The 20959-nt window shown below is 54.4% G+C and overlaps 1 protein-coding gene and 2 long non-coding RNA genes across 4 annotated transcripts; 1 reads left to right on the top strand and 2 right to left on the bottom strand.

Moving 5' to 3' along the window:
* Positions 1-2131: 2131 nt before the first annotated feature.
* PLAUR (plasminogen activator, urokinase receptor) lies at positions 2132-16418 on the bottom strand. Its single transcript, XM_084905425.1, has 7 exons — positions 16263-16418; positions 14182-14292; positions 12448-12591; positions 6564-6725; positions 5415-5549; positions 3717-3863; positions 2132-2693 (listed from the first exon to the last, which is right to left on the bottom strand). The coding sequence occupies exons 1-7, from the start codon at positions 16318-16320 to the stop codon at positions 2440-2442; spliced, it is 1011 nt and encodes a 336-aa protein (XP_084761551.1). The 5' UTR covers positions 16321-16418; the 3' UTR covers positions 2132-2439.
* On the bottom strand, positions 7661-10004 carry LOC311633157. Its single transcript, XR_014796904.1, has 2 exons — positions 9966-10004; positions 7661-9907 (listed from the first exon to the last, which is right to left on the bottom strand). It is a non-coding gene; the product is annotated as an uncharacterized lncRNA (long non-coding RNA).
* LOC311633156 lies at positions 9999-11030 on the top strand. Of its 2 annotated transcripts, none has more exons than XR_014796902.1 (2): positions 9999-10625; positions 10661-11030. It is a non-coding gene; the product is annotated as an uncharacterized lncRNA (long non-coding RNA). The 2 variants fall into 2 exon arrangements; XR_014796903.1 differs by having other exon boundaries at positions 9999-10594.
* Positions 16419-20959: the final 4541 nt, after the last annotated feature.

Consider the following 20959-nt stretch of genomic DNA (forward strand, 5'->3'; position numbering starts at 1 on the left):
GTGTGTGTGTGTGAGTGTGTGTGAGTGTGTGTGAGTGTGTGTGTGTGTGTGAGTGTGTGTGAGTGTGTGTGAGTGTGTGTGTGTGAGTGTGTGTGAGTGTGCGTGTGAGTGTGCGTGTGCGTGTGTGAGTGCGTGTGTGAGTGCGTGTGTGTGTGCGTGAGTGTGTGCGTGAGTGTGTGTGAGTGTGTGTGAGTGTGTGAGTGTGTGTGAGTGTGGCCCGGGCTGAGAGGACGGAGCATCTGTGGCTCCCTCTCCATGTGGCACCGTGCACGGGCAGCTCGGGCGCCCGCAGGCTCGGTGCAGGAGGGTTTCACAGGCAGCTGGCGCCCGGAAGCGGAGGCTCCCGAAAGTCTGGGCCCAGGGCATGGGGCGGGGCCCCTCCCACCACATTCTCTGGGTCAAAGCAGTCACAGAGCCACTCGTGCTCAAGAGGTAAAGTTACAGCCCGAACCGGTTTGGCTCAGTGGATAGAGCCTCGGCCTGCGGACTGAAGGGTCCCAGGTTAGATCCCGGTCAAGGGCATGTACCTTGGTTGCGGGCACATCCCCAGTGTAAGGTGATCAGACATCCTGATTTTTAACAATTTGTCCCGCGTCCCCCGGCGTTTTAAAAAAAAGTCCAAAAGATTTAAAAGATTCTTTCCAAAAATCGGGACTTTTTTTACCCCCCCCCCCCTCTTACATGGGACAAATTGTTAAAAATCCGGACTGTCCCGCCAAAAGCAGGATGTCTGGTTACCTTACCAGTAGGGGGTGTGCAGGAGGCAGCTGATCAATGTTTCTAGCTCTCTATCCCTCTCCCTTAGTCTCTGTTAAAAATCAATTATATATATATATATATACACACACACACACACATATATACACATATATACACATATACATATATATATATATATATATATATATATATATAGAGAGAGAGAGAGAGAGAGAGAGAGAGAGAGAGAGAGAGAGTTACAAACCCCATCTCCTAAGCCAATGGCAGTTGGGAACGTGTTTTGGGGGGGGGTCCTAAAAGGAAACTGAGTCCCAAGCACCAGGGAAGATGACTGATCTTTTCCTTCCTTTGCCACAGGGCCCCATGTAATGTGTCCCAATGGGGTTGCCTCGCGGACCATGGGAAATGTGATCTCTTCCGCCGTGTGCCCCCAGAACGCCATCGAAATGTTTTTGCGAGCGAGTCTGAGGGTATCTCAGGAAACGGAGCCAGCCTTAGGCCCCGGCCCCAGAGCATCAGGGGAAATGTAGTCCTAGCCTTGTTCTTCACCGCAGTGCATGGAGGGAGTCTGGCGGGCAGGCTGTCCCCCATACATCTCCCGTCTCAGAGCCCAGGGGAAACGGGACATGCCTACGCAGAACAACAAAATAGTGTTGATCTTTGGCGTTTGGGAGCAGAGACGGGCAGGTTCGTGCTGAGGGGGGTGAGTTAGAAGTCTGCATTTGGAGCCCACAAATAGATGTGGAGGTGACTCAGGGCGGAAGCCCCTCGAGACTGCTCCCAGAGCGGAGGCCTTGCCGACCGGGGTCCTGCCACGTGACCCCTACTTCCAGGAGCCTGAGGAAGGGTGCCCCCATGCATCTTTTAAAAATATATATATTTTATTGATTTTTTACAGAGAGGAAGAGAGAGGAATAGAGAGAAACATCGAAGAGAGAGAATCATGAATCAGCTGCCTCTTGCACACCCCCTACTGTGGATGTGCCCGCAACCAAGGTACATGCCCTTGACCGGAATCGAACCTGGGACCTTTCAGTCCGCAGACAGATGCTCTACCACTGAGCCAAACCAGTCTGGGCCCCCATGCATCTTTGAGAGATAGATGCTCTCAGCCAATGTGGCTCAGTGGTTGACCATCGACCTATGAACCAGGAAGTCACAGGTTCGATTCCAGGTCGGGGCACAAGCCTGGGTTGCAAGCTCTATTCCCAGTAGGGGGTGTGTAGGAGGCAGCCGATCAATGATTCTCTCTCATCATTGATGTTTCCATCTCTTTCTCCCTCTCCCTTCCTCTCTGAAATCAATAAAAACATATAGAAAGATGGAAAGAAAGAAAGGAAGAAAGAAAGGAACGAGGGAGGGAAGGAAGAAAGGGAGATAGATGCTATGGAGAAGGACAGGTCTGGCCCCGTTCATTGGTATAAAAATCTTTAATATAAAGTATAAAATATTAAATAAAAATATTAATTAATAATAATAACAACAGGGGCAACACTATTAGTAGTAACAGGAACTCCTGCTGGCCCGCAGCCTTTCTCCAGCTTTCTCCTCTGTTTCCCATAATCCTGTGAGCGGTGTTTTCGCAGCTGGGGACACTGAGGCCCAGAGGAAGCAGCACGCGGGCCTGAAATCACACAGCAAGTCCGCAGGCCTGGGAGCTGAGGGAGGGGCGAGGGGTCCCCCGGATCCAGCCAGGGCGGGGCGAGCGTGGGGCGGGGGTCAGGTCCGGAGGAGCATGCCCCCCCATAGTCTCGCTGTCACCAGCAGGGCGATGGCGAGGCCGAGGGGGGCAGGGCCGGGCCGGGGGGCGCCCCCCCTGCGGGGCTGCCCGTCTCGGTTGGGGTGGTTGCAGCCGTGTCCGGCGCAGCAGGAGACGTTGGGGTCCGTCAGTCTGAAGGCTTCGGCCACGTGGAGGCCCTGGCACCAGGAGGCGGTGGCACAGCCTCTGACCGTGTAGCCGGGGCGGCCGGGCCCTGAGGAGAGAGAAGACGGGGTGACTTCCCGCTCCCGGGCCCGGGCTGCCAGGGGGACGAGATCCCTTGTGGTGGGCACCGCCAGAAAGGGCAGAGGTTCTGAGCGTGGGGCTGGGGATCTGGGCCGTTACAAACATTCTCCTAATCATGCCAAAGCCTCATCTGGCTTCTTCCGCTCTCCTCCCCCGAGCGTGCAGTGGTGTTTTCCAGAACCACCAGGACACGTGATCTTGCAACGAGCTGAATGCAGAAGCAGCTACAAGGACCCAGCTGTCTGCCATTAAGCCAGACAGGGACGAGGTTTGCAAAAGTGTAGAATAATGCCAGTCTTCTTGCTACATTTTTTTTTTCTTTTCATTTTGGAAAATGTAGTCTTCTCCTTTCCATAAAAATATGTTCATGGCCGAAACCGGTTTGGCTCAGTGGATAGAGCATCGGCCTGCGGACTGAGAGGTCCCAGGTTCGATTCCGGTCAAGAGCGTGGGCCTTGGTTGCGGGCACATCCCCAGTTGGGGGTTTGCAGGAGGCAGCTGGTCGATGTTTCTCTCTCATCGATGTTTCTAACTCTCTATCCCTCTCCCTTCCTCTCTGTGAAAAATCAATAAAATATATTAAAATATATATATATATATATATATATATATATATATGTTCATGTGGAATGGGTTTTTAATCGTTATCTTAAAATACATTAATAAGTACATCTGGTAAAAATGCCTCTCTTCATTTATAACGCAGTCAATATCTGATAGATATAACGGAGCGCAAAGGGATCTTGAGACCAGAAAGTCTGGGGACTCCTGGGACAGAGGCCTTTCCAGGACCTCACCGGATGGAAGCCCGGGAAGCCGGCAGGAAGTCCCACCCCCAAAACGGTCCACGTTCCCTACTGGGCAAGTCCCAATCCCTTACTACCATCTGCACCCTGCTGTAGGAAACCCCATAGCAGACCCACCTCCAACCACCAAGTCCAGTCAAACTGTTCCCCTTACAGACCCCCCTCCCCACCCCCAGAGGCCTCACCATCGGTGCCTGTGGCTTCCAGACACTGGTCCATGGGGCCTCGGCAGGCGGTGAGGGAGGTCTCCTCGGGGGAACATCCGTGGGTGCCGTTGCCCTGACAGCTGTAACACTGCAGGCCGTTCAGCGGCAGGTTTTCAAGCTCCACGACTTGGGAGAAGACAAGAGACCAGGGTCATTAAAACAGGGTTAGGGTGCAGGGAGCCGTGTCCTCCTGCCTGCCTGCCTGGACTCCCAGCGCTCAGCCTGAGATGGCACGGCGCCCTCTTGTGGCAGACATTGGAACCGCACTCTCTTTTGGGGGTTCTCTGGGGCCTGTGGGAGAAATCCCTCTCAGGACCCCATGAGCCCCTGTCAGACCAGGCTCTGGGTGAGCATCTGGGTAAGCCCAGGCAGTCCCTACTCTCACAGAACGTACAGTTTGGAGTGACACTGTCCACGCGGTAGTCACTAGCCACATGCGGTTGCATCTAGATCGGAATGAATTAATGATCTAAAAGCTTGTGTGGTCGTCACGCCCTCACGCCGTCACAATCCATCACCAGGAAGCTGTGTGCGCAGTGGGACTTGATGGCTCCACAGGGCAATGCCAGGGGCAGTACCCCTAGCTCCGACCTCCCTCTTTGGGGCAATCCATTGAGGAGCCCCAGATGGGTGGGAGATCGATGTTGGGGCTCCCACACTGTGAGAGGGCACAGGCCAGGCTGGGGAACCGCCACCCTCCAATCCCCAGTGCACACATGTTGTGCACCGGGCCTCTAGTAATGACATAAAATTCAAAATTCAGTTCACGTGGCAAGCGCTCCAAAGCCACCGGTGGCAGTGGCGACGCTGTGCCCGGCAGAGGACTGTCCGACAGTCCTGTTCCACAGACAGAGGAACACGATGGGCTCAGATCGTGCTGAAGGGGAGGGGCCTGGCATCTCACTGAGGATCATCCTTAAGCGGAGACCCCAGTGAGAAACGGCCAGCCAGGCGAGCTCCTGAGGGAGGCGCGTTCCTGGCGGAGGGCACTGCGTGTGCAAAGGCCCCGAGGCCGGGCGGCGCTGGGCAGTGGCAGAACTAAATCCAGACCAGGAGGCAGGGGTGAGGCATTACCTAGGGCATAGCATGGCCTCTGGCTTTATCCTAAGAGCAAGGGAAGTTAAAGAGCTTGAGGACGGAGAGCGACCAGATCGCATTTACATTAAAAAAAAAACTTGCTGCTGTGTTGAACCTTGGGGACCAGAGAGGAGGTCATTGCAACAACCTAAGCGAGAGGCCGTGGTGGCTCACACCGGGGCGGGGGGCAGTGGAAGGACTCAAGAGGATGTAGGAAGCGTGGCCCGTGGGTCTCCGTGAAGGTGGGAGAGACTCATTGCATTCCCCCAGAATCCTCCTTTGAGGAGGGACTTGCTACGTCTGCCTTTCAGAGGGAGAAACAGGGACCTGAAGTGGAGGTGTGAGCCCGCAGGAGAGCGGCCGTGTCCTGGAGGGCCCTCCCGCCCAGACCCCGGGGCCCCACCGGGCCCCGCCCCTTACCCGGCCCCCTTATTTAGCCCCGCCCCTTACCTACCCCGCCCTCACCCGGGCCCCGCCCATTACCTGGGCCCCGCCCCTCACCCGGCCCCGCCCCTTACCCGGCCCCCACCTGGCCCCGCCCCTTACCTGGGCCCCGCCCCTCACCCGGGCCCCGCCCCTCACCCGGGCCCCGCCCCTTACCTGGGCCCCCGTTGCATTTGGTGGTGTTGCAGCAGCGCAGGAAGTGGAAGGTGAGGTTGTTGTGGAAGCCGGTGGGGCCGGGGCAGCCCGGGAGGTGGCCGCAGCCTCGGGAGTGGCGCTCGTCCCCTGGGCTCCCTGTGGGGCGGAGAACAGGTCAGAGTGTGCAGGAAGGCTGAGCTGGAGTGCTCCCCCCCTCCCCTCCAGCAGCCATCTATCCATTCTCTGCTCCACCTTCCCTAGAGGAGCCTCATTTCCTCTGGGGCAGCATAGATCTAGCCAGAGACACATTTCCCAGCCTCAGGGTCTGCAGTCACGGTGGCTAAGTTCTGGCTAGTGCGGTGTAAGTAGGAAGGTTTATACCAGTGGTCGGCAAACTCATGAGTCAACAGAGCCAAATGTCAACAGGACAATGATTGAAATTTCTTTTGAGAGCCAAATTTTTTAAACTTAAACTATAGAGGTAGGTACATTGGCACTAACTTAATTAGGGCACTCCTAAGCTGGCCTTTGCTAAAAACTCAAGGGGTCAAAGAGCTGCATGTGGCTCGCGAGCCGCAGTTTGCCGACCACTGGCTTGTGGGATGTCCAGAAAAAAGAACCCTTACGAAATGAGAGGTGCCCCTTCTTTTCACCTTCCTTGTTTTTTTTGTGTATTTTTTTAAACCCTCACCCGAAGACATGCTTAGAGAGAGGAAGGGAGAGAGAGAGAGAAACATCGATGTGAGAGAGAAATCTTGACCAGATATGTTCCTCGGCTGGGTATCAAACTCGCAACCCCTGTGTGTGCCCTGACCGGGAATCGAACTGGCCACCTTTCGGTGCATGGGACAGTGCTCAACCAACGGGGCCCTCCCGCAGGGCTCCCCTTCCCTCTCCCTGGAACGAGGACCCGAGGCCCGGGACTCCGCAGCTGTTTTGGGCTGGGAGGCGATGCGGAGAGTGGAAACCGTAAGAGAGAGAGGAGAGAGCATCTGGGTTCCTGCTGACGCGAGCTGCCGCTGTGCCCGGACGCCCGGCCAGGGACTGGTGTTGGGAGCGCTGACTCTCCGCCTGGCTTAGGCCCGGGTGATGCGGGGTTAGGGACAGCGTGGGAAGGAGCGAGGCGGGGGGGGGGGGGGGGGGGGGAGATCGCCTGCAGAGGGGGCTCACCTGCCGGGTCCCGGTGGGTCACCACCTCCAGGCACTGCTCGCTGGGGCTGCGGCACTGCAGGCTCTTGTCCCGGCCCCGCTCGCAGCTCAGGTCTGAAGAGGCGCAGGAGACGCATTCGAGGTAGCGGCTCCGGCTTCGGGGGAAGGCGGCGGCAGCCCGGCCTGGGGGGGAGGGGAGGGACCCGGAGGGTGAGTCCGCGGGGCGAGGCCTGTGGTCCAGCTCCCTTGAACGCTCACCTCAGCGTCAACCCCTCCTTATCCCACGCCAGCCAGGCGTCAAACCCTGTCCACTCTGAGTCTTTCCGGAACCCATTCCCCCTTCCCAGCCCCACGACCAGGCCAGCTCAGGCCTCCTTCACACCAGCTCCTCCCTGGCCTCCCGGGGTCCATCGTCGCCATCCCAACCCCAGCCCCTGTTCATCCCCCATGGCCCTAGGATCTATCTTCCTTCCTTCCTTCCTTCCTTCCTTCCTTCCTTCCTTCCTTCCTTCCTTCCTTCCTTCCTTCCTTTCTTTCTTTAAAAAAATATATATTTTATTGATTTCTTAAAGAGAGGAAGGGAGAGGGATAGGGAGTTAGAAACCTTGATGAGAGAGAAACACCGATCAGCTGACTTCTGCACGCCCCCTTCTGGGGATCGAGTCCGCAACCAAGGTACATGCCCTTGACCAGAATCGAACCCAGGACCCTTTAGTATGCAGGCCGACACTCTACTCCCTGAGCCAAACCTGTGAGGGCTGCTCTGCTACTTCTGATCTCTATTAAGCACATCTACTGAGTTCTTAATTTCAGTCACTGTTCTATAGTTACTGTTGGACCCTTTTACATTTTTTAAAAATATATCTTATTGATTTCAGAGAGGAAGGAGGAGAGGGAGAGAGAGAGAGAGAGAGAGAGAGAGAGAGAGAGAGAGAGAGAGAGAGAGAAACATCAATGGTGAGAAAGACTCATTGATCAGCTGCCTCCTGCACACTCCCTATTGGGGATTGAGCCCGCAACTTGGACATGTGCCCTTCACCAGAATTGAACCCGGGACTCTTCAGTCCAGAGGCCAACACTCTACCCACTGAGCCAAATCAGCTAGGGCTCTTTTACATTTTGTTGGTTTGTTGGTTTGTTAATCCTCACCTGAGGATATTTTCCCATTGATTTTTTACTGAGAGTGGAAGGGAGGGAGGGAGACAGAGAGAGGGAGCAAAACATTGATGTGACAGACACATTGGTTGGTTGCCTCCCACATGGGCCCTGACCTGGGCTGGGGACCCAGCCTGCAACGGAGGTATGTGCCCTTGACTGAATCAAACCTGTGACCCTTTATTTAGCCTGAGGGCCGATGCTCTATCTACTGAGCCAAACCGGCTCAGATTGCTGCTAAGACGTATCCTTTCCTCTATTTTCGTCACTATATTCATCATAGCTATTGCAAAGTCCCACATGTGTAATAACTCCAGTATCAGCATAATGACGATTCTGTTTCTCTTGGGTTCTGGTCCATTGGCCCTTTTTAGTTTCTTCAAGCTACCTTGTAAGTTTTGATCAGATGCCAGACATTGTAGAAGGACATTTGTAAAGGCTCAGAGTGATGTATCTTCTTTCGAAGAGAGCCAGGCCTTCTTCCTGGTGACGGTGGAACAGAGGTGTTTTGGGGGCCGGTCTATTTCCGTGTTGTCCCTGATCCCAGCGGGTGGCCTCAGAGAAAAGCCCGAGGCCCCCCTCCCCCCTTTTTAAAAAAAAAATATTTTATTGATTTTTCACAGAGAGGAAGAGAGAGGGATAGAGTGTCAGAAACATCGATGAGAGAGAATCATCCATCAGCTGCCTCTTGCACACCCCCCACCGGGGATGTGCCCGCAACCAAGGTACATGCCCTTGACCGGAATCGAACCCGGGACCTTTCAGTCCACAGGCTGACGCTCTATCCACTGACCCAAACCGGTCTCGGCACCAAGGCCCTTCTTGCCAACGTGGCACCTTGGGTGCGCCAGCATCCTATGCCCGCTGGAGTCCTTGCTCGGTTCTGAGCTCCCCGGATGCTATTTCCCGAGAGTTCCTCAGCGTCTCCCCTCGTGCACGCACAGCTTGCCAGGGGCCGAAGGAAGTCGCCTGCAGGTTTCGGGATTCCCTCCTCCAGCTTTTCCCTCTCATTTCCTAGACACGGACAGCCCCAGACGCCACGTCTGTCTTCTTGGCGACAACCTCTCTGCGCTCTGCTTCTCCCCACAGGAGCCAGGAAAGCGCTCTCAGGAAAAGCCCAGCTTGTCTGCGGAACCAACGGCTGTGCTTCCCCCTTTCAAAGATAGCACCTCCGCTTCTTCTCTTCATCCGCGGCCCGTCAGTGCCTTCCAGTGACTGTTTATAGTCCGTCCAGCTTTCACAGCGGTCATTGGCAGGGGGTTAGTCTTATGCAATCGACTCCATCGTGACCAGAAGTACCACACCACTGCCATGTCTAACCTGCCGCTAAAGCTTGCTCACCTGCTGGTAAATAGCTCCAAACTCCACCCACGTCTCTCCGTCTGCAGGGCTGACACTCTAATCAGCCACCTTCATCTTCACCTGGACAACCTCATCCACCCATGTTGGTCTCCCCTTTCCTATCTCCCCTCCATCTCTGCGTGCTTCCATCACTGCATGCTTCCATCATCACATCCCTCCATCCCTGCACCCTTCTATCACCAATCCCTCCATCATCTCATCCCTCCATCACTTCATCACCTCATCACCAAACCCCTCCATCACCTCATCCCTCCATCACTGCATCCCTCCATCATGACCTCCCCCCATTCCCAGGGTGAAGTCTGTATTCCTCACGGCAGCCTGGAGATCCTGTGTAATAAGATGCAGCCAATTCCACCAGCTCCTCTCGCCCCATGTTACCCTTTCCTCCAGCCACACTATTTCCACCCCCCTCTGGCCCTTTGTATCTATGGCTCCCTTTGCCTGGAAAACCCTCTCCACTGTCTTTGTATTTTATTTTTTAGGGTTTTATTTATTTATTATTTTTATTGATTTCAGAGAGGAAGAGAGAGGGGAGAGAGAGAGAGAAGCATCAATGATGAGAGAGAATCATTGATCGGCTGCCTCCTGCACACCCCCTACTGGGGACCGAGCCCGAAACCAGGGCATGTGACCTTGACCCAGGTCGTAGCTCTGTTCATTGAGCCACACCAGCTAGGGCTCCACTGTGTTTTTAACAGTCTCACTCCTCTCATCCCTCAAGATCCAGCTTAGCTGCTGCTCCTGTAGGAAACCTTCCCTGCCCTGGTCTCGTATCTCCTCCAGGGTCCCACAGCCCCTACTCTCCATTTATCCCGGCCCTGACCTCTCTGCTCCCCCCGCTCAGCCTGACCTCTCTGCTCCCCCATCTCAGCCCTGACCTCTCTGCCCCCCCCCCCCCTCAGCCCTGGCAGTTCTGGGCTGTGCTTCCCCACGGTTCTCATCCTCTGCTTGTGCTCCCCCTCCCAGCTCCGATACTCTGGGCGGTCACTGTCTGGCGATGGGTCTCCCCGGTCCCCTGGATGGTGAGCTCCGTGGGTCACAGCTGCGTCCAGTGTCACTACGGACAGGATGTGGCGTAACCAGCTATCTAGTCCCCCCAGCAGGGTAAGATGGCATTAGAAATGGGGCTGATAGGGCATGTCAGTGTTTAAATTACCGAATTGGCAGCTGTTGCTCCAAGCTCCCTGATCACCTCCACCCTTTCTTTAGAATCCTCCTGTCCCCAGATCCACCAGCTCAAGGAGCAACTCCAGACCCAGCAGGGGGCCTCCAGGGGCCTCTTCCAATGGATCAATGCCTTCAGCACTGATCGATACTATTAAATATTTGGAATATCATCTCTCATTGGAAGCATTACTTGGGCCCAATTATTAGCGTTTTTCTCTAACCGCAGAGGAAGCTGGCGTCATCTCTCTCGTCACTTCCTTGAAAATGAACATCTGATTCAGTTCCCACCAACAGATACAAGTTTGAGGTCAGGATGGATGAAGAATAAGGAAAACCCGGTACAGCCTGGACAGTGCGGCTCAGTGGTAGGTACAGCCTGGACAGTGTGGCTCAGTGGTAGGTACAGCCTGGACAGTGTGGCTCAGTGGTAGGTACAGCCTGGACAGTGCGGCTCAGTGGTACAGCCTGGACAGTGCGGCTCAGTGGTAGGTACAGCCTGGACAGTGCGGCTCAGTGGTAGGTACAGCCTGGACAGTGCGGCTCAGTGGTATAGCCTGGACAGTGTGGCTCAGTTGTAGGTACAGCCTGGACAGTGTGGCTCAGTGGTACAGCCTGGACAGTGTGGCTCAGGAGGTCATGAGTTAATTCCCCGTCAAGGGCACATGCCCGGATTGTGGGCTGGATCCCCAGTGTGGGTGTGCAGGAGACAGCTAATCACTGATTCTCTCTCACCATTGATGTTTCTATCCCCTTCTCCCTCTCCCTTCCTCTCTCTGAAATCAACAAAAACCCATTTTTAAAGAGGGAAAAAAAAATACAAACACAGGCTCTCTGCTTATGGACGGCATTGCGACTGGACTGGTCTTAATCAATTTCCTTCCTCGTGAGGGCCAGAAAAAACGAATCTCTGCCTGCCCTTATTCCTCCCCCTCCTTTCTCTCCTGTGGAAATGCGGGCAGTTGGAATCTTTCCAAGTCTTTTTCGTAAACTGACCGGAGCCGGAAGCCACGGGACTCAACACAAGTTTCTTCACATCCTTTTCCGCTGCCACAGCCAAGGAGCATCTATGCTGGGGAACTTTCCGAGCCCACTGCGGCCTGGGACCCCTCCTCCTGGACTTCCCTTAAGAAGGCTGAGCCTCTGGTATCTCTGGCCTTTGTATCCCTGACCGTGTGACCTATTGCCGGAGCCATCTCCTGTCCCGCGGGAAAGGTTAGGTGACAATCTCCAGTGAGATCCCTCAGCCACCTCTTGAGTGTATGTGTGTGTAACTTTGTAAGAGTAGGTGTTGCATCTTATACTTTAAAAAAAAAAAAAAAAAAAAAAAATATATATATATATATATATATATATATATATATATATATATATATATATAATTGATTTTTTTACAGAGAGGAAGGGAGAGGGATAGAGAGTTAGAAACATCGATGAGAGAGAAACATCGATCAGCTGCCTCTTGCACAACCCCCACTGGGGCTGTGCCTGCAACCAAGGTACACGCCCCTGACCGGAATCGAACCTGGGACCTTGAGTCCGCAGGCCGACGCTCTATCCACTGGGCCAAACCGGTTTCGGCATGCATCTTATACTTTAACAACCATAAACAAACATGTGCGGGGCGGGAGGGAGTCACGTGGGGAAAAGAAGACATATGTAATCCTTTAAACTAGGGGTGTCGAACTCAATCAGAGAAGGGGCCAAAATCTAAAATCCAGCCTAAATCGAGGGCCGAATGGTTTACTGAACAGTCATAAACTGACAATGTCATCAACTGACAGCGGAGTGCAGTGATGACAGCGCGGTGCGGGCCACATTGCAAGGCCTGGCGGGCTGGATTTGGCCCGCGGGCCTTGTGTTTGACACATGTGCTTTAAACGATAAAAAATGAACAAACCCACAAACATGTAGGGGATGGGACAGAGTCAGGGAAGGGGATGAGTTTGTGGGTGGGAACGGTGGCAGTGTGAGACGCGATGGGCTGATTTCGGGGTGGGGTGAGAGACGTGTGTGGAACAGGATGAATCTGAGTCGGAGGGTGTCAGAGGTGAAGTGAGTGTGGAGATGAGACTGGAGGTGAGGTTGAGCTGGGGTTGGGCTTGGGTGAGGCACCGAGTTGGGGTCGGGGTGGCACAGGATGGAGCGTAGGATCGGGATGACTATGGGGTGGCGTTGGAGACAGTTTGGGGTTGGGCATGGCCAGGGCTGGCCTACTCACCGGGGCTGGGCCGGTTGCACAGATCGAACCCGCACACGGTCTCCATCAGGGTGATGACCTGCATGCCGACCCGATAGCTCATGGTCCTGTTGGTCTTCTCCGGATGGGCACAGTCCGTCTCCACCACCTCCAGCTCTGCACCTTCTGCGGGGAACGGATCCCGTTACCCCGGAGGCCCCTCTGGCTCAGCCAGCCTCGAACACACCTGATCTTAAGGTAGCCACGCCCGTGGCTGATCCTCAGGCCTCTGTTCTTATCTGGGTCCAACTCTGTCTCTTCTAGAGTCGTCCCCCGTCCCCACCCCTCACAGGGACCCTACTGTCTCAGTGACAGCACTATCACTGGGACCTTCTCGCTCCAACTCCCTCTCTCTCCCAACTTAGCAATCAGCAGGGAGATGCCTCTAATAGGAAATTTTAAGTGAGCCGAAACCAGTTTGGCTCAGTGGATAGAGTGGCAGCCTGCCGACTGAAAGGTCCCAGGTTCAATTCAGGTCAAGGGCATGCACCTTGGCGGCGGGCACATCCCCAGTATGGGGCATGCAAGAGGCAGCTGATCCATGTTTCTAACTCTCTATCTCTCTCTCTTCCTCTCTGTAAAACATCAATAAAATATATATTTTTAAAAATTTTTAAGGGAAAATGCTTTAAGCTTAGCCCAAAAGGATAAGATGATGTTATCATATATATTGTGTATTCATCATCCAATTTTATGAACTATGAAGCACTTTGTTACATTTATTTCAGATATTAAAAAAATAATAATAAACTGCCCTAACCGGTTTGGCTCAGTGGGACAGAGTGTCAGCCTGCAGACTCAAGGGTCCCAGGTTCAATTCCGGTCAAGGGCATGCACCTTGGCGGCGGACACATCCCCAGTAGGGGGTGTGCAGGAGGCAGCTGATGGATGTTTCTCTCTCATCGATGTTTCTAGCTCTCTATCCCTCTCCCTTCCTCTCTGTAAAAAAATCAATAAAATATATTAAAAACAAACAAACAAAAAACAAACAAACAGAAAACAAACACTGTGACTTATGGATACCAGTATTTTGGGGAAAGAAAATAAACTAACCTTAAAAGATACAGTGAAAACTTTTGGTACCCCACTCCCTCTCACCCCACCCCCTGTATCACATTCCCCTGTGCCCTGCCCAGAGCCAGCCACCGGTGTAGGTGATTCTTACACTGCTGCTTCACACACTATTTTACACTTTATATTTCAAGGTATCCCTTCTGCAGCATGCTTTCCCACCCCCCTGTCCACCTTATATGTTTTAGGTGTATCCGTGTGAATACCCGCAGTGCTGGTTTCTGCTTTGAACAGCCGTGATTAAGTCATAGTTTTGTTCTCCACTGCCAAGTGACTTCAGGGTGTTTCCAGTTTTTCCATATCGCCAACGTCACTGCTCAGGACATTCTTACACACATGTCCCTGGGCTCTGTGTGTTCCTATGTGCTCGGCAGCTGGAATGCTGGCTGCTGTGCCCGCTGCTCTCTGTCTACACCAGGTACTGATTGCCACATCGCTGTGTGAGGGAGACCTCCCAGAAGCGGGGTCTGCGGCTCCACGCCCTCACCACGCAGGCACTGTCTGCCAATCTGCTGGGCTGAAACGGTCACTGGTCTTTTCGTGTGCATTTCCCCATAGTTGGTGAGACAGGCTTCCTGGTCACGCGGTGGAGTGTGTGTGTGTGTGTGTGTGTGTGTGTGTGTGTGTGTAGGGGGTGGGGCTTACCTTCCCAGATGCTCAGGATCGTGGTTCTGCAGAGGTCCTGGCCCGGCGCGCACTCCTGCACCTGGCAGCTCCCGGTCCGCTCACACCGCATGCACCGCAGGCCCCAGGCGGCTGGGGGGAGAGGCGGGGACCACAGGGGAGGTTACCACAGCTCTGCGCCGCCCCCTCCGGCCCCTGAGGTCCCAGCACCAAGACTGAGTCTCCGAGCCCTGTGTGCGCAGGTTTGAGCCCCGTCCTCCCATCCTCTGGGCTCCGGAGCTGGATCCTGGCCAGGGCACTCCTAGTCTGTCTCTCGCAATATTCTATCTACGCACCCCTTTCCTAGGATTCTACCCCCCACCACTCCCAACACACACACACATACACACACACGCACGCACACACCCCACCCCCAACACACACCACACACACACACACACACACACACACACCACCCCCAACACACACACACACACACACACACACACACACACACACACACACGTCCTTCCCTGACGCCTGGCCCTCACTAACTTCCTCTTGGAATCTGTCTGCGTGCGGCCCATCCTGAAAGTCCTGTCGCCTCGCTCTGAGTCCATCCCGCCGACCCTCGGTCCACTCCGCCAGCTCCCCCGGGGCCATCCATCCTCACCGACCCCGAGGATCTTTACGTTCTAACTCCGTCCCCCTCCGAACTTCCTCAGGTTCTACCCACCCCGAAGTCTGCCCCGACATTCCCTCCCGCCCATCAGTCGGCTCTGAAGTTCAGCCCCCCCGACCTCCCGAGATTCAACCCCCACTCCGCCTTGGCGAGCCCCGTATCCCCGCGGTTCTCACTCCGCCACTAGCCCCGCCCCCAGGCTCTCTCCCCGCCCACTAGCCCCGCCCCTAGACTCCCTCCCCGCCCTCTAGCTCGGCCCCCAGACTCTCTCCCCGCCCTCCCGCCCCGCCCCCAGGCTCTCTCCCCGCCCTCTAGCTCCGCCCCCAGGATCCTCCCCGCCTGCTAGCCCCTCCCCCAGGCTCTCTCCCCGCCCACTAGCTCCGCCCCCAGGCTCCCTCTCCTCCCTCAAGCCCCGCCCCTAGACTCCCTCCCCGCCCTCTAGCCCCGCCCCCAGGCTCTCTCCCCGCCCTCCAGCTCCGCCCCCAGGCTCTCTCCCCGCCCACTATCCCCGCCCCCAGACTCCCTCCCCGCCCACTAGCCCCGCCCCCAGGCTATAGCTCCTCGGACCAGCCCGGCTATTCTCCGCCCTCCAGGCCTGACATATGGTCCGTGCCCGCCACCCCAAATTCGGAGTCCTCCAGAGTCATTACTCATTCACCGGCCGGGAGAGCTTTCCGGGTTATTCATTCACAAAATACTCCTCAACCCCAAGAGCCCCCCTCCCACCTCGCTCTGACTCAGTTCCTTCTCTATTTCCTACCCTTTCCCCTATTTCCTGCCCTTTCGCCTACATTTCCCGAGGAAAGCAGGTGAGAGGGTCCTCCGGAGGCAAGCCCTAGTCCCCCGCCTCTGCCTCTCTGACGCCCGGCCTTGACCCTTGGTGGACCGAGTGCCAAATGCTCGGTCCTCCGTGTGTGTGTGTGTGTGAGTGTGAGACAGTGGAGAGAGCAGTGGGACGGCCCTGCGGGGATCAGACCTGGCTGTGTGACCTCAGACCCGTTACTTAACCCCTCTCTGCCTCGGTTTCCTTCTGTGTAGTAAAAAGTTAAAATATAACTCCGCCCTCCCGGTTTGAAATGGCAAGGAAAGAGCTTAGAAGAGGACTCGCTGAAAGGCGGCTGTTGCTAAATGCCTCCGCTCAATGCCTCGCTTAGGGTTTCCTAAGACATACTGTGAGCTAGGAGGTCCTGTGCCCTGTGGGGCTGCAGATAGGAGAACCATTGTTTCAATGCAGGGGCTGTGGACTGAGGTCCCCTCCTCCTCCCCCTCCTCCTCCTCCTCCTCCCCCCCCTCCTCCTCCTCCCCCTCCTCCTCCTCCTTCTTCTCCTCTTCCTCCTCCTTCTCTTCCTCCCCCTCCTCCTCCTCCAACTCTCCAGACTTGGAGTCCCCCTCCTCTCGCTCCCTCCCTCACCCCTCAGAGCGGGCTCCGGGCCGGCCCTACCTGGAATGCAGGCTGGAACCCACAGCAGCAGCAGCGGCAGCATTCCCCGGACGCCCATGTCAGGCAGCGGCTCCGTGCGCGGCCTCCCTGCACCTCTGGGTCTGGCCCGGGGAAGGAGGCAGTTTTGTTCACCCTGGGGCTCCTCCCAGAGGTTTGACGAAAGAGCAAGTCAGCTCGGGATGAGTGGGCGCCCCCTCCTTCCCTCTTCCCCCTTCCCCCCTCCCCCCGCCAAGCTTTCCTCCCCCAGGGCGGGGCCTGCGGAGCGGGGGGCCGGCTAGGCTCTGACTCACGGCCTTGGTCACAGCTGTGTCCGGACCCTGCAAATCCCAGGCCCCCCACGTCCTTCTCTGGGATCGCGGGCGAGGAACCCCACCCCCTGAGATTAAAACTTGACCAGATAGGGGAATTCGTGGCTGGTTACTAGATAATACTGGATTTTGGTTAGTGTTGTTAGGAGGGACAATGGTGGCGTAATGATGTGGGGAAGTGTGTTATCAGTTAGAGACGAATGTTGAAATATTCGAGCTTGAAATAATATGTCTCTAATCTACTTTAAAACACTTCAGCCAAAAAGCACATAGCGCTGTTATGACAAGGTTTTTGTGGTTATGTGGGGAAATTGTTCTTAAATTTTGTAGCTCACTGAAATATTTAAAGGTTAATGTCATTGATGTCTGCACCTACTTTAAAATACTGTAGGAAAAAAGAAAGCCGAAATATTTGTATTGGATTCAAGTAACTTACATGCCATCCTGTCTCTTTTTCTGTGTATTTGTAAAGATTCATAATAAATCTTTTTAATTTATTGATTTTAGAGAGAGAAGAAGGGAGGAGAGAAACATTGTTGTTCCACTTATTTATGCATTCATTGATTAATTGATTATTTTTAAAATATAATTTTACTTTTTATTATTTTAAAAAATATATTTTATTGATTTTTTACAGAGAGAAAGGGGAAGAGATAGTTAGAAACATAGATCAGCTGCCTCTTGCACACCCCCTACTGGGGATGTGCCCACAACCAAGGTACATGCCCTTGACCGGAATTGAACCTGGGACCTTTCAGTCTGCAGGCCAACGCTCTATCCACTGAGCCAAACCGGTTTTGGTGATCAATTGATTCTTGTATGTGTCCTGACCCAGGATCGGACCTACAACCCTGGCATATCAGGACGATGCTCTAGTCCACTGAGCTACCTGGGCAGGGCAATACATTTTTTTTTTTTAAAAAGTAAAATAAAATGCAAAAGATAAAATCGTCTCTCTGTGTTAGGATGCGCCTGACCAGCCAGAGCAATAGAATGCAGGTGAGATCTTTGAACAGTTGCTCACCCCCTTGGAGGACTCTGACAAATCCCTTCAATGCTGACTAAGTTCTAGGCGCTGGTCCAGGACTGGGTCGTGGCAGCAAACAAAGCAAAGTCCGGGCCTCAGAGACGCTGGGGCGCGGGTCTGTTATCTAATCGGTGGCTGTCAGGCCGTGGTGAGTACAGCGGGGGGAACCAGCCAGCGGAAGCAGGTGCCAGGGACAGGGGAGGTTGGTGGGTGTAAGTGGCGTGATCCAGGAGGGCTCCCCGGAGCAGGTGGCGTTTGAGCAGAGGCTGGCCGGGTGTGGGAGGAAGTGGGGCAATTGGTCTGGGAAGAGTTCAGGGGGAGGAACCAGCGGACGGAAGTCTGAGGCAGGAGCTGCCTGAGGATCTGGCAGTGCAGCCGGAACAGGCGTGGGAAGGGAGAAAGTACTAGGCACTGCGTACGTACCTCTACCTCTACCACTACGCAGTGATGACACTGTTATTGTTGTATTTTTTTTTTTTTTTTGGTAAGGGATTATACATCCATTAGGTCATCTGGATACAGGATGGGCTGAGCCCCAAAATGGCACCAGCCCATTGTTGTTCTTATTCGTTGAAGCCTTAAGCTGGTGATTTAAAGATAAATCACCAAAGAAACCTTCTCTTCTAAGGAGGCAGTCTGCCCTCGTGATGAAGAGTGTGGGGACTCTGCCTGGCCAGTGTTGCTCAGTGGTTGGGCATCGACCCAGGAACCAAAAGGTCACGGTTCAGTTTTCAGTCTGGGCACATGCTGGGGTTGCAGGCTCAATCCCCAGTAGGGGGCGTGCAGGAGGCAGCCAATCAACGATTCTCTCCATTGATATTTTAATTTCTCTCTTCTTCTCCCTTCCTCTCTCTGAAATCAATAAAAACATATTGAAAAATCAAAAAGGGGGGGAGTATGTGGGGGCTGGCACCAGACTGCGAGGGTTCAAATTCCAGCGAGATACTCAGGAGCTGTGTGGCCCCGGGCAGGTTACTTAACCTCTCTGTGCCTCACGCTCCTCCTGGAAAGGCAAGATAACAAGGGCCTCCCTCTCAGGGCTGGGGTGCTAGGGGCGAAAAGCAACGCAACCGAGGTGCTGGCCACAGCGCCTGATGCATAGTAGGTGCTCGATGAGAAACTGTAACTGTCATTAGTATTCTCGCACCCAACTCCAGCCTCTGGCCCCCGTTTCCTGTCTGTGAGGTGGGGAGGGAGCTGGTGACAGGAATCTGACCTCAGGGTCCTCATGCTGACCACTCCCTGCAGGAACCAACAGAGCCTCCTTTCTTTTCTTTTTTCTTTTCTTTTCTTTTCTTTTCTTTTCTTTTCTTTTCTTTTCTTTTCTTTTCTTTTCTTTTCTTTTCTTTTCTTTTCTTTTTCTTTTCTTTTCTTTTTTTATAGCAGTCCTAAGCTGTATTTTAAAAAATATATTTTATTGATTTTTTTACAGTGAGGAAGGTAGAGGGATAGAGAGTTAGAAACATCGATGAGAGAGAGAGACATCGATCAGCTGCTTCCTCCATTTGGGATGTGCCCACAACCAAGGTACATGCCCTTGACTGGAATCGAACCTGGGATCTTTCAGCCTGAAGGCCGATGCTCTATCCACTGAGCCACACCGGTTTCAGCAGAGCCTCCTTTCTGAGCCTCCGTTTCCTCGGGTGGAATCGGGGCCCCTCTGGGGTGAATGAGATGTGAAGGTGCATGAGCTGGGGACGTAGACATTGGGGTGCCGGCCCAGGAGGGCTGGGGACCCAGCTCCGCCATTCGCTCCTGGGTGACCATGGGCAGGCGGCTCCACTCCCTCCGAGCCTTGCTTTTTGGGCTGAGACGTGGGTCTGGGGAGGGTGGGGGGCCTCAGGGGTGGGTGTCACACGAAACTGTGCGGTCTGGGGTTACGCTTCCTGGCCGGGTGACCTCAGCACTCCCTGACACAATTTCCTCTTCTGTGTGAAGAGTGGGGGAGTTATCTCGAACCCCACCCATCGCCTCCTCAGACTCCTCTGGCCTCCCCAACACTCTGTCTGTCTCTCCTCTTCCGTGTCTCTCTCCGTCTCTGTCTTTTTGCCGTCTCTCTGTTTCATTCTTTTTCTTCGTCTCTGTCTCTAGAACTGACTCTCTTTCTGTGTCACTGTATCTGTTTTCTCTCTTTCTGTTTGTCTGTCTCTGACTCGTTCTGTCTCTGCCTTGAGTGACACACACCGGTGATGTGAGGTCCGGGGGTGAATTAGGGGAGGGGCAGGCAGGGGGCCTGGCCGTGCACAATCCCCGAAAATCGGCAGGAATGCCTGTGACTCACCTGCCTGCCATCCCGGGAGAGGCCACAGGTTTCGGGGACTTCCCGGGCGGGTGGAGGAGAGGAGAGTCCCCTGGGGAGATAGAGGGGGAGAGAGACAGCCACGCAGAGCGGGAGAGACAGCCACGCAGAGCGGGAGAGACAGTGAGAGAGAGAGAGCTAGAGATGGGGTGGGGAGAGCAGAGAGAGAGAGGCCACAGACAGACTAACTCAGGAGAACTCAGAGAGGAAGGGGGACAGATGACAAAACAGCAAATGAGAGACAAGACAGAGACAGACAGGGACAGACAGAGACTGACAGAGGGAGTCAGAGAGAATAACACGCATTGTCTGCAGAGAGAGAAAAGGGGAGACACTGAGAGACAGACCCTGTGCACGCCGGGACCCCCTCACCTCCTGCCTCTGGCCGGGGCTGGTGCTGGGGGTCTGCTGTGGCCCTTTCCTCCCCAGCACCTCGCTTTTTCGCTGCTAAAACTGGGGTGTCAGAGAGGAGTCACCCCATGGAGTGAAGGAGCTGGGATCCCCCTGGAGTCCGCACTCCTCTGCCCCCATTTTCCAGGGAGAGAAACGGAGGCTCTCCCCACCCCTCTGACTGAGTGCCTGTGCCGGGCGGGCACGGCTCTGAGTGCTTTATCTAAAGAACCTGGTGAGTCCCGTCCTGCTTCCCGCTGACGACACCGACACCGGGGGCTCAGAGGTGAGGTGAGCTGACTGGTGCACTCGATGACATCCAGGTCCCAAGTGCTGGCAGCTGTGAGGTTACCAGTGTGAAACAAGGGTCTTTTGTGCAAGTGATTAAGTCAAGAGTGTGTGTGTGTGTGTGTGTGTTAACCCTCACCCCAGGACATTTTCCCATTGATTTTTAGAGAGAGTGGAAGGGTGGGGAGACACACACACACACAGAATCATTGATGTGTGAGAGGCACATCGGTTGGCTGCCTCCTGGACATGCCCGAACTAGGGCCAGGGATTGAGCAACCAAAGGTATTTGCCCTTGACTGGAATCAAACGCAAGACCCTTCATTCTTTTCTCTCTTTCTTTTCTTTTTTTCAAATATATTTTATTGATTTTTAAAAAAAATAT

The sequence above is a fragment of the Pipistrellus hanaki genome (assembly GCF_964339955.1).
Source record: "Pipistrellus hanaki genome assembly, chromosome: 15".
Taxonomy (NCBI): domain Eukaryota; kingdom Metazoa; phylum Chordata; class Mammalia; order Chiroptera; family Vespertilionidae; genus Pipistrellus; species Pipistrellus hanaki.